Source organism: Lepisosteus oculatus, chromosome 24, assembly GCF_040954835.1.
Source record: "Lepisosteus oculatus isolate fLepOcu1 chromosome 24, fLepOcu1.hap2, whole genome shotgun sequence".
Classification (NCBI taxonomy): Eukaryota; Metazoa; Chordata; class Actinopteri; order Semionotiformes; family Lepisosteidae; genus Lepisosteus; species Lepisosteus oculatus.
In genome coordinates this window covers 14678963-14699584 of record NC_090719.1, presented here as the reverse complement: position 1 = coordinate 14699584, position 20622 = coordinate 14678963, and the positions used below count along the sequence as shown (strand labels likewise).

At 45.9% G+C, this 20622-nt stretch overlaps 1 protein-coding gene across 4 annotated transcripts; it reads left to right on the top strand.

The window, feature by feature from the left end:
• The first annotated feature begins 1327 nt into the window (after positions 1-1327).
• LOC102685360 (ras-related protein Rab-14) lies at positions 1328-19966 on the top strand. Of its 4 annotated transcripts, none has more exons than XM_006640711.3 (8): positions 1328-1497; positions 8474-8532; positions 9372-9425; positions 10472-10649; positions 12277-12343; positions 13500-13587; positions 14075-14105; positions 14784-19168. In XM_006640711.3, the coding sequence occupies exons 2-8, from the start codon at positions 8481-8483 to the stop codon at positions 14959-14961; spliced, it is 648 nt and encodes a 215-aa protein (XP_006640774.1). In that variant the 5' UTR covers positions 1328-1497; positions 8474-8480; the 3' UTR covers positions 14962-19168. The 4 variants fall into 4 exon arrangements, with proteins under 4 accessions (XP_006640774.1, XP_015222556.1, XP_015222558.1 ...); XM_015367070.2 differs by lacking the exon at positions 1328-1497 and adding an exon at positions 1550-1716 and having other exon boundaries at positions 14784-19966; XM_015367072.2 differs by lacking the exon at positions 1328-1497 and adding an exon at positions 1759-1830 and having other exon boundaries at positions 14784-19966.
• The last annotated feature ends 656 nt before the right edge of the window (positions 19967-20622 follow it).

The following is a 20622-nucleotide window of genomic DNA, read 5'->3' as shown; positions in this document are numbered from 1 at the left end:
AGGCTGCAGGCCAGCATGCCTCTGGGCTGTGGGGGGGGAACTGGAGCAGACCCACACAAACCAGCGAGGAACATGCAAACTCCACACAGACAGCACCCCGGGAACTGAACCCAGGGCTGTGAGGCTGCAGTGCTCAACGCTGAGCTTCACAGGGCGGTGCGACAGGCTGCAGCAGTGGAGCAGAAGGAGCTTGTATCGGGGAAACTCCCCAGCCAGCCGCGGGGGAGAGCAGAAATGTGCAGCCTGCTTGTTGTCCGTTAGCAGGGCTGCCTCGCCGAGGTCCACACCCCCAGCTCTGATCAGCTGTGATGTCTCTGACCACTTCCTCCTGGCTCCTGCGTCCCAGGCACCCTGCAGGAGCCAGATCTGCATCCTTACCCGGACGAGACCCTGATCCAGAGCAGACGCTGCAATCTTTTGAGTCACTTCAGAAAAACAATCACATCCTCTGAAAAAGAGGCCCTTTCTCACATTACCATCATGTCTGGAAACTAGATTTATGACTGAGAGGCGTACTATAAAATCAGTTGTTCATACGTGATACCACAGTGTCAGTGTTTATAAACTGGTCAACAAGGTGAAATATTATTATCACTGCCATGTATTTTACTGAAATGTACAACAAAGGTCTCACCTCTTTAATAGAGTTCCTGTGATATTATCTAGTAACTAACTCACGTTATTTATTTAATTTACATGTTCATCACTTACAAAAAACCTCTGAAGGTGAAAGCCACAATAATAATACAAGTCCAGTCCTTGTACTGTCGTTTATTTTGATAAAGATAGGGTTTAATAGTAGAAATACAGTCGAAAGAAAATACAACGCAAACAAGAGTACATACAACATATCAATAACATCGTCCGTTTGACAAAACAGAGTCAAGAGCCAGTAAGGTGCGCACAGTTTTCATTTCACGTTTTTACATTTCCAAAAAGTCCGCCAACACGCCTTCACACCTGTTGTTGGCGCCGTCCTGTAAAGCCCTCAAAGGCGCTATAGAAAATAAAGCTGTGTCGTTAGAGAGATAAGAGATAGATAAGAGTGGATTGATCCCGTAGGGAAACGCTGTATCATCAGAGAGATAGAGATAGATAAGAGTTGATTGATCCCGTAGGGAAACTGATTCATATTATTATTATTACTTTGAATAGTCCGGGACACAGGACTCTCCCCTCTGTAGGAGCACAGTGCCGTGTCGGTGTCACCGTGAAGCTGAGTGCACACCGTGCACGGCGATACTTCCGCAGTGCTGCCGACGGGACGGGACGCCCGTGGCCGGTGGCCCGTGGCCCGTGGCCTCGCGCCTCGCGCCTCGCGCGGGCGCCGGGCGCGCGCCGCTGCCCTTTGTCCCCCCAGGCCCATTGTGTGTGACGGAGGAAACCCTGTGCAGCGCGGGCCGCCATCTTGGATCGGCAGACTCCTCAGCCCAGGATCGCCCTGCGGATCCCTTCACAGCGCCGGAGCGAGTCGACGCAGCCGCCCTCGGAATCACGGTAAGCGGGCCGGGCCGGACCTCCGGGCCGCCCCGCCGGCGGCTGTCGGAGCCGGGCGGTCGCCTCTGGATGAGAATCTCTCCCTTGTCGTCGGGGGGGGGAGAGAAAGGCAGGCAGGAAGGAGGAGGGGGTGACTACACCCAGATCGCGAATATTATCCGGCTCGGCAAGCCCGTCCGCTCCATTCCTGCACGGCGGCGGGTTCTGCACGCCGGGAAGGTGACTGTCGACGTTTCGTGTCGGTTTTTCCCCCCTCTTGTTTTCGCTCGTTTTGCGGGGCTGCGGGCGGCGCTGGCCGGTGGCTTTTGTTCGGTGTCTCTCTATCCGGAAGAGGTCGGTCTCATGATATTTTGTTTGCCGTTTGAATAAGAGGCGAGGAATACCGGGGAGGGGAGGGGGGGTGTTGAAATATCGAGACTATCGCTTCTCGGTGCCCATCGCACAGGGACTGTCGCTCGTCCGCTGCGTGGCGGCACGTTTGGGGGTCCTGTCCCCCCCAGTGCTGTGTCAGGGGGCTGGAGCGGCGACACCGGTGCTGATGGAGGAGGCGGGCCGGGCCTAGCAGCTCTCGCCGGGCAGCAGCACAACCCCGGCCCGGCTGGGAGGGGTTTAAAGTTTAAACGGTGACAGCGTCGGGTGTAATGAAGTGACAACAACACCGGCCGGGTCGCCGGCCAGATATCCGTCCCCCCCCTCCCTTCTGCAAACGCGATCTGAATTCAAGCGGTGCTGCTGTCACGGCGCTGGAGGTGCAGAGCATGTTTTTGATTTGTCATGCGAGAGATATGTGGGGTGGGGGTGTGCTGTCCGTGTCGCTTCATGAGCCTCTCCTGCGGTCTTATCAATGCGTGCTTGTGAAATTGTGGCGAAGACGGCGATTTCTTAGGCTTGCAGGGCATTGCGCTGCCCCTCAGTCCCGGTGAGCTGAGACAGCAGGCCCGGGTCGGTTAAGGTATACGGTGTTGACAGGCGTAGCCGAGCTGCAAATAAAATGGACAATGACGACTGTTCAAAAGAAGCGTTTTACCCCCCTTCTGCCGCATTTCTATTGCAAGACGCTGCATGCGAGGGTCTCTTAGGCCTCGGCTGTGTTGTCGTCTCTGTAAAGCCGGTTTTCAATGGTCCGTACTCAGAAGACCAATTTACACAGCTCTGACGCGTTCTTGGCCACCTTTTTGAATGGTTTTCCAAAAGACAGCCCAGGACGAGACGGGTGTAGAAAGAGTGTTATCCCTGGTTTCTTGGATTTTTCTGGATCTCTGTTCGAAATCGATTGATTCAGTTTTTCAGCTGGGGGATCTCTAAGCAGGATCGGGTGTGTTCTTTCGTGCCTGAAGACAGCCCGCTAGAGTTTCGGCTCTCGGATGCTCAGTGTGCCGCAGATTGTGATCCGAATGTACCACCGAGAAGGGTTAGATCTGAAAACACGTTTTACAAGGATTTCCAGCTACTTGGTTTTGCTTCTGTCGGCATCCAGGCCCCTGTGAGGTCACCCGGATTGTGTATCCTGGAGCAGACTACAGTTTCTGCCTGATTCTGAAAGATGGGGGGAGTTTTATTATGATAAAGGTGAAAAACCTAGGAATGAGGGTGACAAAATCTGAAGAATCGTGTGCACGAATCCCCTGCTGTTCGCCCTGAAGGACCTCAGTGTTTTACTCTTGCACACACAGGAGGGGGTGTATCCCCCAGGTCAGGTGGAGAAGTGAGAGCTCTTGAGGATCTGCCGTGGGGAAACTGAAAACATAGCCACCAGGTTTTCACTTGAGGGGTGTCGGTTGGCTTCGTTCCGTGTGAGCATGTCAGCCGCTGTTTGGTGGAGATGTTGCAGATAATGCACTGCTGAGTCATGATTTGTAAAAAAAAAACGATATTTTAAGCCCCTGCCGTTTTCGCAATTTCCTGACCTCATTTCACGTGAAGTCATTTAAAGGAGCTCAGGGGTGCCTGGTGAGTGTCAGGTAGTAGGCCACAGAGGGAAGGAGTGTGTTCAGCTGCAGGGAGAGAGATGGTGAGGTCTCGCTCTTGTCAGGGAGAGGAAGTGCTGAACTGGCAGGAGCTCAAGGCAGGTTGGTCACATGCTAGCATTCTCTATGCTTGGGAGATTCTTATGGCATTTCTCACAGGAAGTCTTCTCCTTTTGCTTGTCGGCAGTGACTCAGTGAGGAACGGATTCTTTGCGTGTGCCGTGTATGGCACTCCAGACGCGTTGAAGTACTTTGTTTGAAAGAGAGAGGTCGGCTAACGTCTTAAAACTGCAGCGATCTTTCTTCTTCTAGTTTGCTTTGTGTGTGTGTGGGCAAAGCACAGGCCCAAATCGGCAGCCTCAAAAAAAAAAAAAGGGAGCTGAATGATTTGGTATAGTGCACTTTGCACCAGCTTAGCCCAGAACACTCTCGCGGTCCTTAATTCGTCCGTCATGAAAGATGCAGGGGGCATCCCAGGATGACCTCGTTATTTTTTTTTTAAAACTTCATTTTGATTGTGTTTTCCCATCTTGCCATGCACAAGCCCATCCACAGAGAACCGGGTTACAAAGGCTTCTCAAATATTCTTGCTTGTGGATGCCACACCTCGGGTTCTTGTATGTGTACATTGTTACCATAGATATGACAAGATCACCATTCCACCCAATTATATTACAACTGGGGAAAAAAAACAGGCAGGCATGTAAAATGTACAGGTGAGCTTAGTGACCTTGCCGTGACCTAGGGGAGTCTTAATTTCAGGTACTTTTACCTTTCTGTTAACTTGGGAGGGGGTTGTACAATTTCCTACCTCTGGTTAACTTTTACACATTTTTTTTTAATCAGGACTTAATTCACTGTGATGCCCAGATGTAATTCTGGAAAACTCTGTGTGCTGTCTGTGTGGAGTTTGTATGTTCACACGAGTTTCCTCTGGCCACTCCAGTGTCCTCCCGCAGTCCAGAGGCACTGTTTGTCTGTTTACCTTCCAGGGTTAACTGTATACTGTGCCTGTTGCGTGCCAGAAGAGGATCTAGCTCCCCCGCGATCCTGAATTGCATGAAGCAGTTAGAAAATGGATGGTGCTGTAATCTCGCAGTATGAGGAGCGTGTGAGAAATAACTAGTTATGTGACGGACGTAGATTGTTGCTGTTTCAGACTGGGGCGTCAGAGTTCTTGAAGTCACTACAAGGCGCTACGCTGTTGGGGTATCGGTTATGTTCATAAAGATGAGAGGGAATTTCTTCATAAATGATCTTTTTGCTCATGGGTCTCCGTTAGTCGAGAGTGGTTTATAGGTTCTAGAATGAGATAAAACTCAGTTTTGTATGCATGTGTAAATGTAGCACCTGTGTTGAATGGTTTACTTTGAAATCTTTTTTTAGGGGGGGTGTGAATGCTTAATAAGGCACCTTTATTTCTCAATAATAGAATCAGAGAAATGCTTGTAAATGTCAGTGATCTGGCAGCAGTGTGCCAGCTGTGTCCCCTCAGGCGGTTTGCTGTGAAAACAGCCTGTTCGTGTCTCGGGATCATGTATTATTTGCCACAGTGGTGATGATTTAACGCACTCCTTCTGCGGCTGTCGACCTGAAGTGTCTTTATTGCGTTAAACAAACCTCGTTTATCTATGCGCCGGAAAGGGGAATTGAACTGTTTTCATTTCCGTGGTTTCAAATCCGATCCAAACCGTCGCCTGGCGGGTCCTCGGGCTGGATCTTATCCCAGTGACTGTAGCGTTGAGCACACCGAGCATGTGTGTGCGTGTGCTGACCCTGCTTGGGCTCAACTAGTGGTTAACCTCCACCCAACCCAGTAACCCTGGTGAGCTGGAGCAGTCAGGTAGAGAGCCCAGTTCAAGGGGACTTGAGCCCACAGCTCTCCAGCCAGGGTCTGGAGCCCTGTATACTGCTCTGTGATGCTCCCGTCGTAATATGTTTTTATTCTCTTGTGATATTTTTAGCGTAGAGCTTATGATACAGCGCTGCTGTTCTCAGTAAAGAAAGACAAGCGCAGCAAGAGCCTCTCGGAGCTCTGGAGGTGTTCATCGCTCGTTATGTAAGAGTCCGTTTTTCACTGAGATCTCGTGTGAATCTTTACAAGTAATGAACTGAAGTCCTCTTGTTCTGTATCGGTGTTTCATACCACAACATTCTTGCACCAGGATTTGGGGGGAAGTCTGTTGGCTCTATTGGTTACCTCTTGACCTGTCAGTCTCAGTGTTCTGTGCATACTGTGGTTTTTCAGTCCCAGTTAAAACGGGAACCGAATTCCCTAGCAGGTTTGGCCTCATTGATCCATAGTTTACAGGTGATGCTGATCGCTAATCCCAGAGCCCGTTTGATGTGCACTGCATCCTGGGGTTTGATCATTGAGACGTGGCGGTGGTTGTATGTTTGCTTTCACTAGTTGATGAATGCAACATCCCAGCCGTATTCTTCTGAACAGCAGAAATGTACGCAGTGTTCAGCAATCGTAACTATGAGATTTGCAATACATTACTGTGATCTATGTAAGATGCATTGAGGTCTCACTGCAAAGGGAGGTATATTGTAAATGAATCATCAACAATACATAATGCTACATGTGTATTAAGTGATTGAGCTATCCAACACTCCCTTCTTTAAGTGTACGTTTTCTTATATTATTTAAGGTTAGCACTTACTTAGCTTTTTCTTCTGTACGCTTTAAAATAGGCTTTTTCCGAAGACATTACTTTGCTTTACTGAAGGCAGTGAAGTCTCAAGTGGCTAAATGCAAATATGTTCACTTAACAGTTGGAACTGAGTCCTTGTTGACATGGAGTTCTGTTCAGAATGGACCTTAGCAGGAGCCGAATCACCTGCCGGTGATGCAGTACTGCAGGAGGCCTGGTTTGTCCCCCGGACAAATGGCCAGTCCTTCTGAAGAGAGGCCAGTCGCCTGGAAGCTCCTTCCTGGAAAGGCTAGTTTCTTCCAGGGCCCATGTGGGCGGTGTGTATGTTGCAGGTTTGTCGGGGTGGGGGGAAGGTAAAAATAAGTCCATTAAAATGTAGCAATAACTGTATCCAAGAAGTGTTAGAATACAGGATCTCCGTGCGACACTGCCTTCTGGTTTGATGCTTCAGTGTTCCCAGCAGTGGAATAATCAGTAAAGGAGCGCAGGAAACAAGTAAAGTATCTGGTCAGTTCTTTTGTGATCTTCAGACCCGGCTAATTTGTGCAAATGAAGTTGTTTTTTCACATTGGTCTAGATCTGTACTGAAAAAGAGCTGTGTATTTTCCAGTGTCCAAAATGCGCTCTAAAATATATGAATGTTTAGCAAACATTCATGTTGATGAAGTCCGAATGCGATTTACACATGACTTGAGTAAGCCCAGCATATTAATGTAAATATGCCTTCAGCCTTTGTTTTGCATGATGTTAATCATGCACAACACAGCGTTCTTTATATTTGCAGGTGTTTTAAGTCTTCCTATTGGCTGAAATGCTGTTATTATCTTGAGAGTATAATATCATTTGTGTGTCAATCATTATCCTACTTAACTGTCCGTAACGAGCAAAACACCTTTGTCTGCTACTGACATACTGTTTTCATTCATTGTAAATATTAAATGACAAGGGTTTATACAAATACTTTGTCTATTGAACAGTAAGTATTTTAATATACATTAAATATGTGTGTGCTTACTGTATTTGTTAGAATAGGAAAAAAGATAACTTGAGCCGCTGCAGCATTTATAGAAATATTCACTTTGGAAGGTCTCCAAGCGTGAAGGATATTCGGGATGGAAATCTTGTCACATTGTAGCTGTGAACGTCTTCTGCTGGTGTGCGTGCGTGCAAATGAATTGTCTAGTTTTCAGAGCGAATGTAATAACTACAGCAGGGAGGCTCAGAAAGGACTGCTCATCTTGGTCTGAGTTCTCAGGGCAGTGCTGGCTGTCAGAGATGCTATCAGCAATGCAGGAGCTCTTGAGCTGGGATGGGCACTGCAATTCTGCACCAGAAACCTCAGCGTCAGCATTACGGCAAATATACTTCTGTTCTTGCTGAAAAGCAGGAAAAAAACCAAATCACCCTTACATAATAGGATGGTTCGAAATAGTTTTTTAACGCACTGGGTTATTTTTGTTTTCAAATTTTGAGCAGCCGCTTATTTTCCTAGCCGACTTGATTTGGCCTAGCCGGGTGCGTGCTCGCTGCGTCGCGGGGCGTGGGTACAAACCCTGCAGTCGCACACGGGAGAGCGAGGATGTTCAGCCACTTCTCTTTGAAGATCAGATCACTTGATCGGCCACATACTGTTTCGTGCATTAGGAATGTGTCTTTTCGCAGACCCCAGCTTGCTCTCCGTGAGACACACAGACAGGGAGAGAAGCTGGGGGTCAGAGCGCAGGGTCGACCGTTTATACGGCGCCCCTGGAGCAGTTGGGGTGAAGGGCCTTGCTCAGGGGCCCAAGGGAGTAGGATTCCTCTGCACAGGGAGTCCCGGTCACGGGCGGCCGGGAACGCGGCTCGCAGTGCTCACCGAGCCCCTCTGGATCGCTGCGGCCTTCTGCCTGTGATAGATTTGCAGCCGGATAAGTGCTGCTGCTGAGCCGTTCCGAATGAAGTCTTTCGGAATGTCACAGTTAAAGTAATCGGAGTATGCCTTTTGAGTGTTGCGGTTTACCCGGGTCGTTTCCTACCTTACTGTGTAGAGGGTGTGTTTAGAGTGAAGAGGGGTGGGGCTGGGAGAGATGAAATACTGTTGTTAATGAGAGAAGGTGTGCGGAGAAGCCCTGTGATGTTCACGTTAGTACGGCTGGCAGCTGACATTTAGTTCACGACCGCCAGGCAGAAGAGTTGTGCACTGTATGCAGCCTCCCTCACTGAAGCGTGGCAGCAGGTGCCCGGGCGAATCTGCCGTCCGTCTGCCCTGCGGGGGGTGCGTCCCTCCTCTGACTGCCCTTCGAAGGGCCTGACCACTTCTTGTTTTCCCTCCTCGTAGGTCTAATGGCTTTTTTTTTTCTCGTCTCCTTTCAGCGCCACCATGGCCACTGCTCCGTACAACTATTCCTACATCTTCAAGTACATCATCATTGGTAAGTGTGCGAGAGGGGGGGCTGTGCTCCTGCTCGCCGCCTTTCTCCCCCCCGTGTGAGCGCTCGGAGGTGGACCGGGCTTCCCGCGGTCAAGGAAACCCTGGAATTTCATTTTCCAGTAAGCTAGCCTCACGCCTGTGTCAGAATGCCGGGGAAATGTGTTTTCAGTGACCGCTGGTTAGCAGATGACAAATGCAAAAGCTGTGGCTCCAAAAAGATGAAGACCCAGGACGTGCGAGGTGTCAATTGTGCAGGGAAAAGAAGTTGTGGAAAAGTTTGGGAATTTACTTGGTAAAAATGAGTGAGAACCCTGGGGGTCACAGTTATACTCGCTTGGCTGAAAGTGCTTCTGGGGAGGTTAAATTATTTTCTTGCTTTATAATTGAAAATGAACCCAAGTGTGAAATCAAGCAAACTGAAGAGAGCCCCATACACTTCTAGACCTTGTTTATTCTTTGGCCAGTGGGTGTTTAAAGAGATCATGTTGATGTTCTGGTGTTACTGTACGCTGTGGATGTTGAGTAGTAAAATTGAACTGCTTAGTTCAATTTTATTTCTCATGTTCTCTACACATGGACAAGTTCCCATTTTCTGACAATTACAGATGTCAGCCTCAGTCATATGTAACCTGCAAGGGAACATTAACTTTGTACATTTGTACTCACCCCCCACGCAGAATACTTCTTAAAAAGAAATTTGAATAATTGTTTCATAAGAGCTTTGCGTGAGTCATCATTCATTTGTAGCTGTCAGAAACTGAAATGCTGGCGTTTGGTGGTAGTTTGTAGAGGATGTCAATATGGTTTATATGTAGAGCTTGTTTTTTACTTGTCTTCCAGGGGACATGGGAGTGGGAAAGTCCTGTTTGCTTCACCAGTTCACAGAAAAGAAATGTAAGTAGGCTCTTCGTGTTTGACAGTGACGCCTTTTATGTTTATTACAAGGAGAATTCGTTTTTCGTCTTATATCAGAAAATATGTCCTTGCTAATTTGAAGTTACTTGCTAAAGCACTGATGAGGATGACTAGAGTTTCTGGTCAAACTGGCTTCGCAATAGGATGTTCTTCTTGTGCTCAGTACATGTTGTGTGCTTGTTCTGTTTTGTGTTGTGATGAATGACTCCATGTTTTGTCCATGTTATTGGGCGCTTGTAAAGATGTCAGAAACAGACAGATACGTTGTGACTGCTGTATCTCAGATTGAAAGCATTTCTGTTTTCTCAGCACCTCTTGCCCATGATGAAGTTGTGTGCTTGACGCGTTCCTCCTGTGCACATGAATATGCATTGTTCTGTAATACTCCTGTTCACCCTGCTTATGAGTGATTGTAAACAGCAGCACTTAGGGGTTTTGAGTTCTCCATGACCACCTCCTCTCAGGCTTCTTTCAGAAGGCTGATTTAACTGCACACGAACTTCGGCGAGTGAAACTGGAGTAGATTGATTCAGAACAGGTGAACAGATAACATTGTATTAATTACAGCACCGGGGAGCTTAAGGATATCCTGACAGCCCTGGGAGTAAAATGAAACCGGATACCAGAAAGCAATACTCACCTCAGAGTCAAGCTTGTGTCAGTTTGATTTGAGTGTGACATTCTGCTCATGGTTTTAAGTCCTGAATGGAGTTCCGTTGAAAAGTTCAGAGCTGCGCTTGACAAATTTACTTCTCTGTCGTACAGAGCCCTGCAGTATTAAAAGGAGCACAGATAATGGTGCATTTATTCCTATTTTCCCATTACGTGTTCAGTCCTGTGTGGCTGTATTATCGGCCTTGTGCGCTGTGGTTTCTGTCACAACTTGCTTTATCCCTATTTCTGTATCAAAGCTGCTGATTGTAAAGGGACAGAACACGGAGTTGTGGGGAAGAAGGAGTTCCATCGAAACGTTTTTTTTCTCCCCCCAATGCAAAGTTTCTCTTAACCGGACCTTTGTGCCGCAGTTATGGCCGACTGCCCCCACACGATCGGCGTGGAGTTCGGGACGAGGATAATCGAGGTCAGCGGGCAGAAGATCAAGCTGCAGATCTGGGACACGGCGGGCCAGGAGAGGTTCAGAGCCGTCACGCGGAGTTACTACAGAGGGGCGGCCGGGGCGCTGATGGTTTACGACATCACCAGGTAGACCGGAGCCTCTGTCCCGCCCGTGTTCGGCGGCGTGTGGCCAAGGCCCGCGCGTTAATCAGGGCCCTCGACGCTGGGATCGGGAGCGCTGGCGACCGGAGTGCACCCATACCTGTCATGTTCTTTTTCATGAAGGTTTGATACAGCGCAGCATGTGGATTGTGACCCACATTTCGAATAACGAAAGCCACCTGTAGCCATTCGGGGGGAAAGGGTATTGAGATCTCTGCCAAATGTAGAGAGAGAGGGGGAAGAGGAAGGCGTCATCCGACTGACTCGTGTGGGTGAGGGCCAGCACAGAGAGACGTGCCACACTGTTCCCCACGTCCTGCTGCGTCTGCAGTTTGCTGTTGTGTGCGCCTTTCCTTTTTGCAAGCATAGTTGTGGTTTAGAATTTATCACGGACCCTAAAGGTGAAAATGAAAATTGAGCGTGTGAGTCATTGCACAAGAAGCAACTGAAATGGTTGCGGTGCAGAACGGTACTTAGGTGTGATTAATGAGGTCCGACTAGGTAAGCAGTGCTTTTTAATACTAAAAACACAGTCTGTTAGTTGTTATTCTTTTGTCATTTTTCAGTGGGGGAAAAGGTCAAATTAGGGGTGACATTTTTGAGGTCCAGAACAGATTGTAATTTTTCCCCATAAGAAATAACAGAAATGGTTTTTCTTGTTACGAATTTTCACTATGCGAAAGGGTTTCTGGGAACGAGTTACTTTCGTAAGAGGAGGTACGGCTTTAATTTAATTATAGGCTCAAGCTTGCTTCCTGAAGCAGCTGCTGCTCCTATTTTTCATCCCTCATCTCCTGTATTCCTGTATTCCTGTATTCCTGTATCTTCAGGGAGACTGAGAGGGGCAGATGAAACTACTGTACAGTGCCCACCTCCTCCCTGCTGACATCAGCAGCACTGCAGGCCGTTTCAGCACATCACATGTGTAGTGTAGATTGTTGTATTTTCTCTTTTATAAATGACTATGGTTTTAATTTCATTAGCTTAAACGTGAGTGTAACTGAAAATGGATGTTACCCCATTTATCTTTGTTTTCAAGGACCACAGACCTTGAAGGGCATGTCATTTTGACTATAGCTGCTGCTCACAGATAATTCTAGGCAGTTTTTCTGTTTGTGAGTGCCCTTATGTTTTATTGAGGCAACGGTAAAAAAGCTGATGGAGAACAGCTGAGGAATCATCAGAGTTGAGTTAGGGAGTGGATGGGGCTGCCTGTTTAAAATTCTCCTGCTGTCAAAGGGAACATGTGATGCTGCACACCTCAGGGAATATATTTCGGATGTACGATTTTTCTGTCTTATCACATATCTGCATCTCAGTGTGATAGGAGCAGGAGTCTAAGAATCTCGTCCACTGTTTTTTTCATGGAAAATATGCGTCCGATCCGTTCACGATGACGCTCTGCAGAATAACTGGCACGTGATGTTGCCCTTCCTGCAGTGCAGTACTTTTGTTTCCTTAGACTGTGGACAATGTCCCAGTCCTTGTCATTTCTGGAATTTGATCGATCGATTTGATTGATTGATTGAAATGTCAAGTTAGTGTTTTTGCAAACCGACCCTGAAAGCCGCCTTCATCATTGTAACGGGCGATTTCTTTGCGTTCCCTTTAGGAGAAGCACGTACAACCACCTTAGCAGCTGGCTGACAGATGCGAGAAACCTTACCAACCCCAACACTGTGAGTGGCTCCTCTCTCCCCGGCGCTACAGGGCACTCCTGGCACAGTCTGTCCTTCTCATTCGCATGCTACTCCTACTCACACACCGGTCACATCCTCGCATCGCCTTCAGTAACTGATTATTAAGAACAGGGCTGTGGGGGAGCCAGAGCTTCTCCCTGGGAGCAACGGGCGTGAGGCAGGACACACCCTGGGTGGGACGCCAGTCCACACAGACAGTGTACCAGCCAGCGTGTCCGCCCAGAGGAAACCCCCGCAACACCCGAGGAGAACATGCAGACTCCACACGGCAGTGCACAAGTTGATCCCAGGACTCCAGCGGTGCGAGGCAGCAGTGCTAACCACTGTGAAACCGTGCCGCCCAGCACCTAGTGTGGTTTATTCATTTAGCAGGGCCGTAGTTGTGCCTGCGTTGTGTACTACACTGTGGGGAGGATACGCCGTGTACACACAAACATGCACAGTTAAAGCGAGGAACATTTGTGTTTGCATGAATAGATGGTGACACATATGGGGATGAACGGCTGAACACGCGCTTTTCATCGTGGAGCGCGTTCCAAACTGACGATAAATTTGTTCCGCAGTCAGCGCACAAATGACATGTGAGGATACAGAGCGTACCTGGATTTGACAAGGGAACTGTAGGTGCCCGCGTAGCTGAGCTTCCAAATGCCATCTGACTTCTCAAAGGCAGCACAGTTACATACCGCGCCACGGCCACAGTCTGTGATCATGTTAGCACTGGAAAATACCAAGAATTTCCTGTTTAGTGCTTCGGAAAGCAGATACCCCAGCATTATCTGATATCCCGTCAGAAAGTGTAGGAGAGCAACGTCTGGCAGACTTCACTGACATCGCCCGAGCTAAGCTCTCGGAAAGAAAATGGTATTTTTTTTACTTTGCCATCTGGCCATGATGTCATGGATCTGTTGCAGGAGCAGGAGTTCGTGGAGGTACTGGTTTGGTCTCCGAGGTGAAGGTGTTTTGTTGTGTCCCAATTTGTAAACATGGTTTCAGTTCATTAATTTCAAATCCCAGTTTCCACTGACGCAAAGGAAATAAAACAATAAGGCTGTGGAGGTAATAGCAGTTCCTCTGAATGGTTTTGTTTTTCTTGCCTGCATTTCCTCAGCTATCTGTGCCTTTCTGTCTTCAGGTGATCATCCTGATAGGAAATAAGGCAGACCTGGAGGCCCAGCGAGATGTGACGTACGAAGAGGCCAAGCAGTTTGCAGAAGAAAATGGTGAGGAGTGAGGACTGTAAAGCCTCGTTCAAAAGGATGTCCCCTTTTTTTTTTAAAAAAAAAATGCTGTTTATAGTTGTTAAATTGCATGACTTTGTGGCAAAACTACAATGGATTTACAAGTAAAGTTCAGGACGCACAATTTCCAGCAAGTGACGTCATGCCACGGGCTTAATTTAAGCTTCTTCTAAGATGTATAAAAGGAATTTTTCACTTTAAATGGAAACTTTGGTCTCCGATGACATACTGAGCAAATCGTGTCTGTCAAATCCCACTCCAGTATATCTAGCTGAGACCAAGTACAGCAGCAGGCAGCAGAGATGGTTACTAAGTTTCATTCTTTTGTGGGTTCACCCTAAGGAAGTATTAACAGAAAAAGTACAAATTAAATCCACATCTATTTTCTGTAAACTGAATGCCCCTTGTTAAACTGGGACCTGTGCGTACTCCTGAGTTTAAAGTTGACTCATACCCTTTTATTTTATAGGTCTGTTATTCCTTGAAGCAAGTGCAAAAACGTAAGTTTGAAATTGTTCTTCAGTAAGCTTACATAAAAAAATTCCATTCAGAGAAATTGTCAGTCAGTCACTCATAACCAACTTCTGTAGCAGCAACAGAGGGAAGGTTATTATGTAATATGAAGACTGTAAGTGATGAGAAAGGTCATGTCATGCATAGAAGGGATATTTGTGATTTTATATCAAGGTCTCATCCATTAATACAGAATCCTTAGAACTAATTTTAAATGACCAGTATGAATTGGACAGAAAAAACTACGGATTTTTAAAAAACTGGTTCTGAACCTTTTCTAAGTTCAGCAAACCCTACTTTTTTTTAAACTGGCAGAATCTTATGAAATTGTTATTGTATGAGTCACAGGTTCCTAAACGTCAGTTTCCAGGCTGCTGAGAACAGAACAGAATTTCTTGCATCTGTGATCCCAGCAAGGTGCAGGAGAGTTTGCTGAGGACCCCACTTGCACAGAGAAAACGTGTCTTCCTAAGGTTCTGTCCTGGGACTGTAGACAGCTGTGCTGTTGAGCAGTTTCGATTATATTGTGACAGTGCTCTTCACTGTCTTCCTTCCCCTGAGCGGGACGTAGATAGGCTTCCAAGTGAGCTGTAATTAAGTCTGCGTGTCCTCGGACGTTGTGCAGCCTCCCCGGTGCCCTGGCTCAGCGTGCTGCTTCCTTCTAGGGGCGAGAACGTGGAAGACGCATTCCTGGAGGCGGCCAAGAAGATCTACCAGAACATTCAGGACGGCAGCCTGGACCTGAACGCCGCCGAGTCGGGGGTCCAGCACAAGCCCTCGGCCCCCCAGGGCGGGAGGCTAACCAGCGAACCACAGCCCCAGAGGGAAGGGTGTGGCTGCTAATGACCACCCAGCACCCTCCTCTCGCCCCCGGGGTACCTGGGGGGGAAGACAATGAGGGGCGGGCTCGGCTGCCGGCTCCTCCTGCGCCCCCTCCTCTGAACCCCCGTCCCCCTGCTCTCTCCTCGACCTCCTCCTGTCCATCTGTCGCCCCCCCTCCCCCCCCCCCCCACCCCGCCCTGCCATCACTCTCCAGCACCATGTGGTACAGCTCATCTCAGTGGGACTGGCCTTCAGAATCTGGTCGAACACGGTCTGTACATGTACGCATAGATACTGGAAGGCTTTAAAAATGCAGCAAAGTCCGGTTGCGTTTTTAATGCCTCCCAATAGGTGTGTGTATATATGCTGTACAACATTTGAGCTTGCAGCTGAAGTGACAGTGGCATTAAATCTGACAGGTAAAAAATAAGGCATCTTTGAGATTTGTTTTATAGTTACGTAAAGGGTTTATTCATTGACCTTGAAACAAAGAACCCACCAACCCACGTTAAGGTAGATTTCGAATGACAGCCCTCTCCTGCATGATTTAATCAAGGATTTTTAAACATTTGCTTTCTGTATAATTTGTCGTTGCGGCAGTTTCTGGTCCGTGAACAGGCAACTGTGGAAATGACGCAGCTGGGCTCCCTCTGTAGCTCCAGTGATGTAACATTGGAAGGCGACGTATGCAGTTCGCTCTGTGAGTATGCATATAGCTGAAGGATGCAACAGATAACTGGCTCCATGCATATCTCGGCTCTGATAGGTTTGTGATTGTGGAGAAGGTGAGGATACGAGCGATTCGGTATCGGCAAACACCCGTCTTGTATTCCTGTTCCAAAAAAGGATAGCTTAGAACAGGCCGCGAGAGACCGCCTTGTAAATCAGGGTGATTTTGGATAGTCGGATGGAACAAAAGTGAGGAGAAAAATGTAAAGGATGCATTGAAAGCTGAGCAAAAGTTTTCACAATAACATGGAAGATTAGGAGAGTCAGCACACCGTGAGTACATTCAGGAATTAGGTACAAAATGTCCCCCTCCGTCACCTGTTAAGATCCATGTGGACCCGTAATGTGACCACACTTAGCCTCCAACATCATTAATAATCCCCTGAAATCCCTGTCATATCAAATGATTTTTTTAAAACACTTTCCAGGAATGATCTGTTTTTTTTTTTTTTTGTATGTTGCCTTATTACTATTATTGTTTTATCTTCCCTTGCTGCTTGCTCTACGTGAAGATGTTTATACATTTCTCTTCAATAAAACATTAATTTTACCAATAATTACATTAATTTCTTATCTGGCTCTGGTATATGGAATCCATGCCTTGCCGATCAGGGAGCGTGTCAGGAGATGCTGTCTTTAAAGCTGAGCCTTCTCGGGCGATCTGTCAGTCCCTGGGCTGTGATCTGGAAAGCTGCAGGTTCTTAATGCTTTTGGTTTTCCGTCTTCGAAGACGAGCGTTGGCAAAGGGTTTTGATATGGTATAAATTAAATCGATACGGTTTCTAAAAATCTGCAGTTATGTATATATGTCGTTCGCCATCTGATCAGTAGAGACAAAAACAGGATTGTAGACGGGAGAATCCCTGGTGACTTGTACAGGTGATGTTTATGGGATGCTTGAAAACCTTTATTATAGTTTATAGAAATATGTGGGTTCCAGTGCTGACGTATTTGGGGAAATCTTGTGTAGAGGGCCTCCCCCACCCCATCTGGTGGATGTTCAGCAAGCAGCACCCTCTGGTGGCTGGTGTGAGAATTGCAATCCCTTTTGAAAGTGCTCGGGAGTCGTCTGGCATCCAAAGGGCACATGGAAAGCCTGCGGAGAGGGCAACAGGCTGGGATAGACCTCCCCCCCTTCCTCCCATCCACAGGAAATAGTATCTGGTTTGTAAAACCTTGCTGACTTTTAACAGTTATCCTTTTGTGCAAAACGGAGGATGAATAGGTAGATTGTTTTTTTTTTGTCACTTGTCTATTTTTAACAAAACAGAACTGCCCAGAGCCCTCCAAGGGCACTTGATTTCACATCCCGTCTTAACCTTGACAAGCAGGGCCGCCAGGACTGGGCTGTGGCGTTCCTCCAAGGTCTCGGCTGTAGCCCAGCTCTTAGAGACGTCGCCCTCCTCCATTTAAGATGACCGTTTAAAAAAATAAATATGTATACATTTGAAGAAACTGTGCTAACCTTTAAAATGCATATTGTGTGTATATGATTTTAATGATAACATTTTGATTTTTAATATTAAAAGTGCTCTAGGAAAAAAGACATTTAAGTACGATTCTGTAAAGTGTGGCCTCTGTCTCTTATGTTGCCCTCAAAAGCACAGGTATAGCTGTACTTGCAATTAAAAACCAGGAAAAATACATTTAACCGCTAATGGAGATTCACCTTTTAACACTAGTTTTATTTTGTTTTTCTTGTGTAATTTGTATTTTTTTTTTTTGTTCCATCATCAATCTGGGTAAACTCGTCTTTGCTCTTGTGCAATCGGTCAGTTCTCTCTGAGGGGTCTTGTATCACTCGAGGTCTGACTGTAGTCCCCCTGAAGAAAAGGACTGGTTACTGTGCAGTAATCCAGCCTGCGTAAGCAATGTACGTCTCTTCAGTGTATTTCATTAAGCGGAGACCTAAAACACAGCACCCAGGCAACAGGATGATTCTTGTTGAACTGCTTCAGAATTGTTCGGTGTGGAAGGGCTGGGTGGGACTGAGATTTCATTTTTTTTAGCAGTGTGTATCAGACTGTAACAGGACGTTTTAAAGGGCTGGGTTTCAGTCTTAGCAGGGGCTTTTCGAAACACTTTGCAGAACTCATTTTGTGTTGTCAAGAAAATGGCCATTAAACTTGGACCACTACATTTAGACAAATTCAGGCTTGGTACTTGGGCGATGTATTTTTTTCAACACCTTCTGCAAGGTGAAGGAACTTGAACCTCTAGGCTGTTTCCAGTGATGCTCCCTGTTTCAGTTCCATTGCATTGAGCAACAGTCATGAGGCCTGAAGGTGATTAAGTGTTGTACATGAAGCAAGATTGCACAGATGTCGTGTGGTGTTTCCACCTCTTTAACACAAGAGTGTGCCAGTTCTCCAAGAGCAGAGTAAGAGAATAAGGATCTCCATCACTGAACTGCAAAAAGCCCCTGCTTGGAGTCTGAAAAACACTCCAAGGTATAGGACCAGAGGCATTTCGACATGGTTACATGTGTTAATTCTCTTTTAACTAGGGTAATATTGGGGTTGTCTACTGTGTACATAGGCAATCTGAAAGAAATTGTATGTATGTAACATTTCTGATAAAATTCTGTACAGCACATGGCTGAAAGTGACAACTGCGCTGTCTCAATCCGCATTCTGTAAATGGTGCATTTGCCACCTGTTTATATACATTTGCTTATTTGCTTTTCATGCTCTAGGAAGGTGGTGCAAATAAAATAGGGTTATAGTAATTTGATGGCATGTAACACTTTAGAAAAATATACAGTATTTTAAAAATACAACGACTTGCACAGTCTGATACGTGAATGTTAATATTTTCATGCTTGGTCAACGGCAGCTTTCTGTGTTAAGTACTGCTGCATGTTGGCTTTTTATATAGATTTTTTTTTTGTTCTGTTCTGGAGCGTGGTGGCTAGTCCAGCTGTCCGTATATTTTGAGATGATTCCCATATTTAAAAACACGGCTTTTCATTCTCTCCTTCACCCAGCAGTCCTCCGGCCACATGCTGATCTTCGAAGGCCCTGCCCTGTGGTCCCATATGTGCCCTTCCTCGTATCTTCGAGAGTTTCTGAAGTGCCCACTGTATTTACACGCTGCAGAGCTTCCAGAGGGTTTATAGTCCAACTGAACAAGGAAGACTGCTAGGTACCGGTGGATGTAATGTTCATGTTAACGTTAGCAATGGTTTCTCTTTTCAGACGTCCTATTGTGGGTCCTATCAGTGGACAAATCGGGCAGGACAGGCGTTTGCGTTGGTTTACTTCAGGCTGACTGAGACACCAGTTTCTTGCACTGAAGTACAGTATGTAGCAGTGGAACTGCGAGTTGTCTTTGCGTGTTGTCAGAGCAATATCTGTCAAGCTGGGGTTGATGTTTTTTGGGGGAAATGCAAGAGTTTAAGGGGGTCGTTTTTGAGAGAGTGTGTATATTGTGAGATCTTAAAAATGTCTTACTTGAGTGGAACTGCTGGAAAAAGAAAGCATTAAAGGTTTGCATTTAATCAGTCTTGGGTACTACTTTTATTTAAATTACTTTCTGGAAATGAATTTAAAATAAAGAGCTACTTTTTTTTACCATGATTTCAGGAGAAAAGACAACTTTCGGGGGGGATATTTATCCTGGTAAACTGGAGATACACTGCTCCAGTAGATTCCAAAGATCTTGTGATTAGGTTTATTCCCTTCTGTCTTGACACTAAATATGACCATTTTCTTTTTGCTTTGACATAAAACTTTAATAAGAATACACCAGGACACTGAATGTTATGTAATGGCCAAAACTGGAAGTCATTCAGTAGAAAATTAGTTTATTTGTACCTTTGTGTCTTTCGTTTTTAGTACTGTCCTAGTAAAAGAATGTTACCTTTTGGAAATATAGATTTAAGTACTGTTGAAACAAACTGAAATTATTGCTGTTGCTCTAGGATCATATTTAAATTCACTTCTTCCCTTTTTGATTAACAATAGATTTGCACCACATTTGCAAGAGGTAGACAGGTGTCTACCTAGGGACCACTGTGCACTAACAAGTTTATAACATGTATATTAAACCAACTGAATCTGGGCCAAGTCAAACTCCAATTAAATTGGCTTGAATGTTTGCTTAGTTTCTTTTATTTTTCCTTTTGATTTTCTGTTTCTTTTCTGGTGTGAGAAATTTTAACCCCTTCAACTGCTTACAAATAGGTCTTGTTATTTATATGTGACAAACTTTCTTTGGACTGCTGTACTTTTCATTTGATGGAACAAACTGCTATTAATCTAAATATTTGTAAATAAAGTTCCTGTATCTAGAGAAACTTGTGGGTCTGTGTTTTCCAGAGAGACGTTTTGTAAAGACATGTATCTAAGTACATCATTGTGTACTGCTGTAGATACAATGTTCTTGTTTCCACAGTAGTCAATTATAATGCATGTTTATTTCAAGCCATTAAAATCAGTTTTTAGATAGAAAAAGCTAAGTGCACAAACATCTGGATTCATAGATTAGTGCTTTCATGTATTGCAACCTCCTGAGGCTAATCAGAAAAAAACAACAACTTCTTGGATAGAGATAATTGCCAAAAAGGGTTAGTTTAGACATTTCCCACCTGTAGCAACAAAGTAAATTCCTCTGAGCAATTACTACTCAGTACTTCAAAGGTGTTTAAAATGTTTTGTACTATTAAAATTGAAAGTTAAGTTTCCTAGCAAATGATTTCACATTGTAGCAGCCAGAAGTTTATCTGATGTTCACCACAGTGATTTTGTATTTTTCCTCATGAGGTAAAACATAAGCTTTCCAAAGATTTTTATGAATGGGTCCTCACTTAAGCCTTTTTATGTCTTAGGCCAAAATTAAAACCATGTTTTGGTTTTAATTTTTAGGCAAACGTTTTGTTGCCTCGTTCTGAATCGCAGAACATGGCTCTTCACATACCTGGAAATGTCTTGTAAATTGTAGGTTTTACCATTT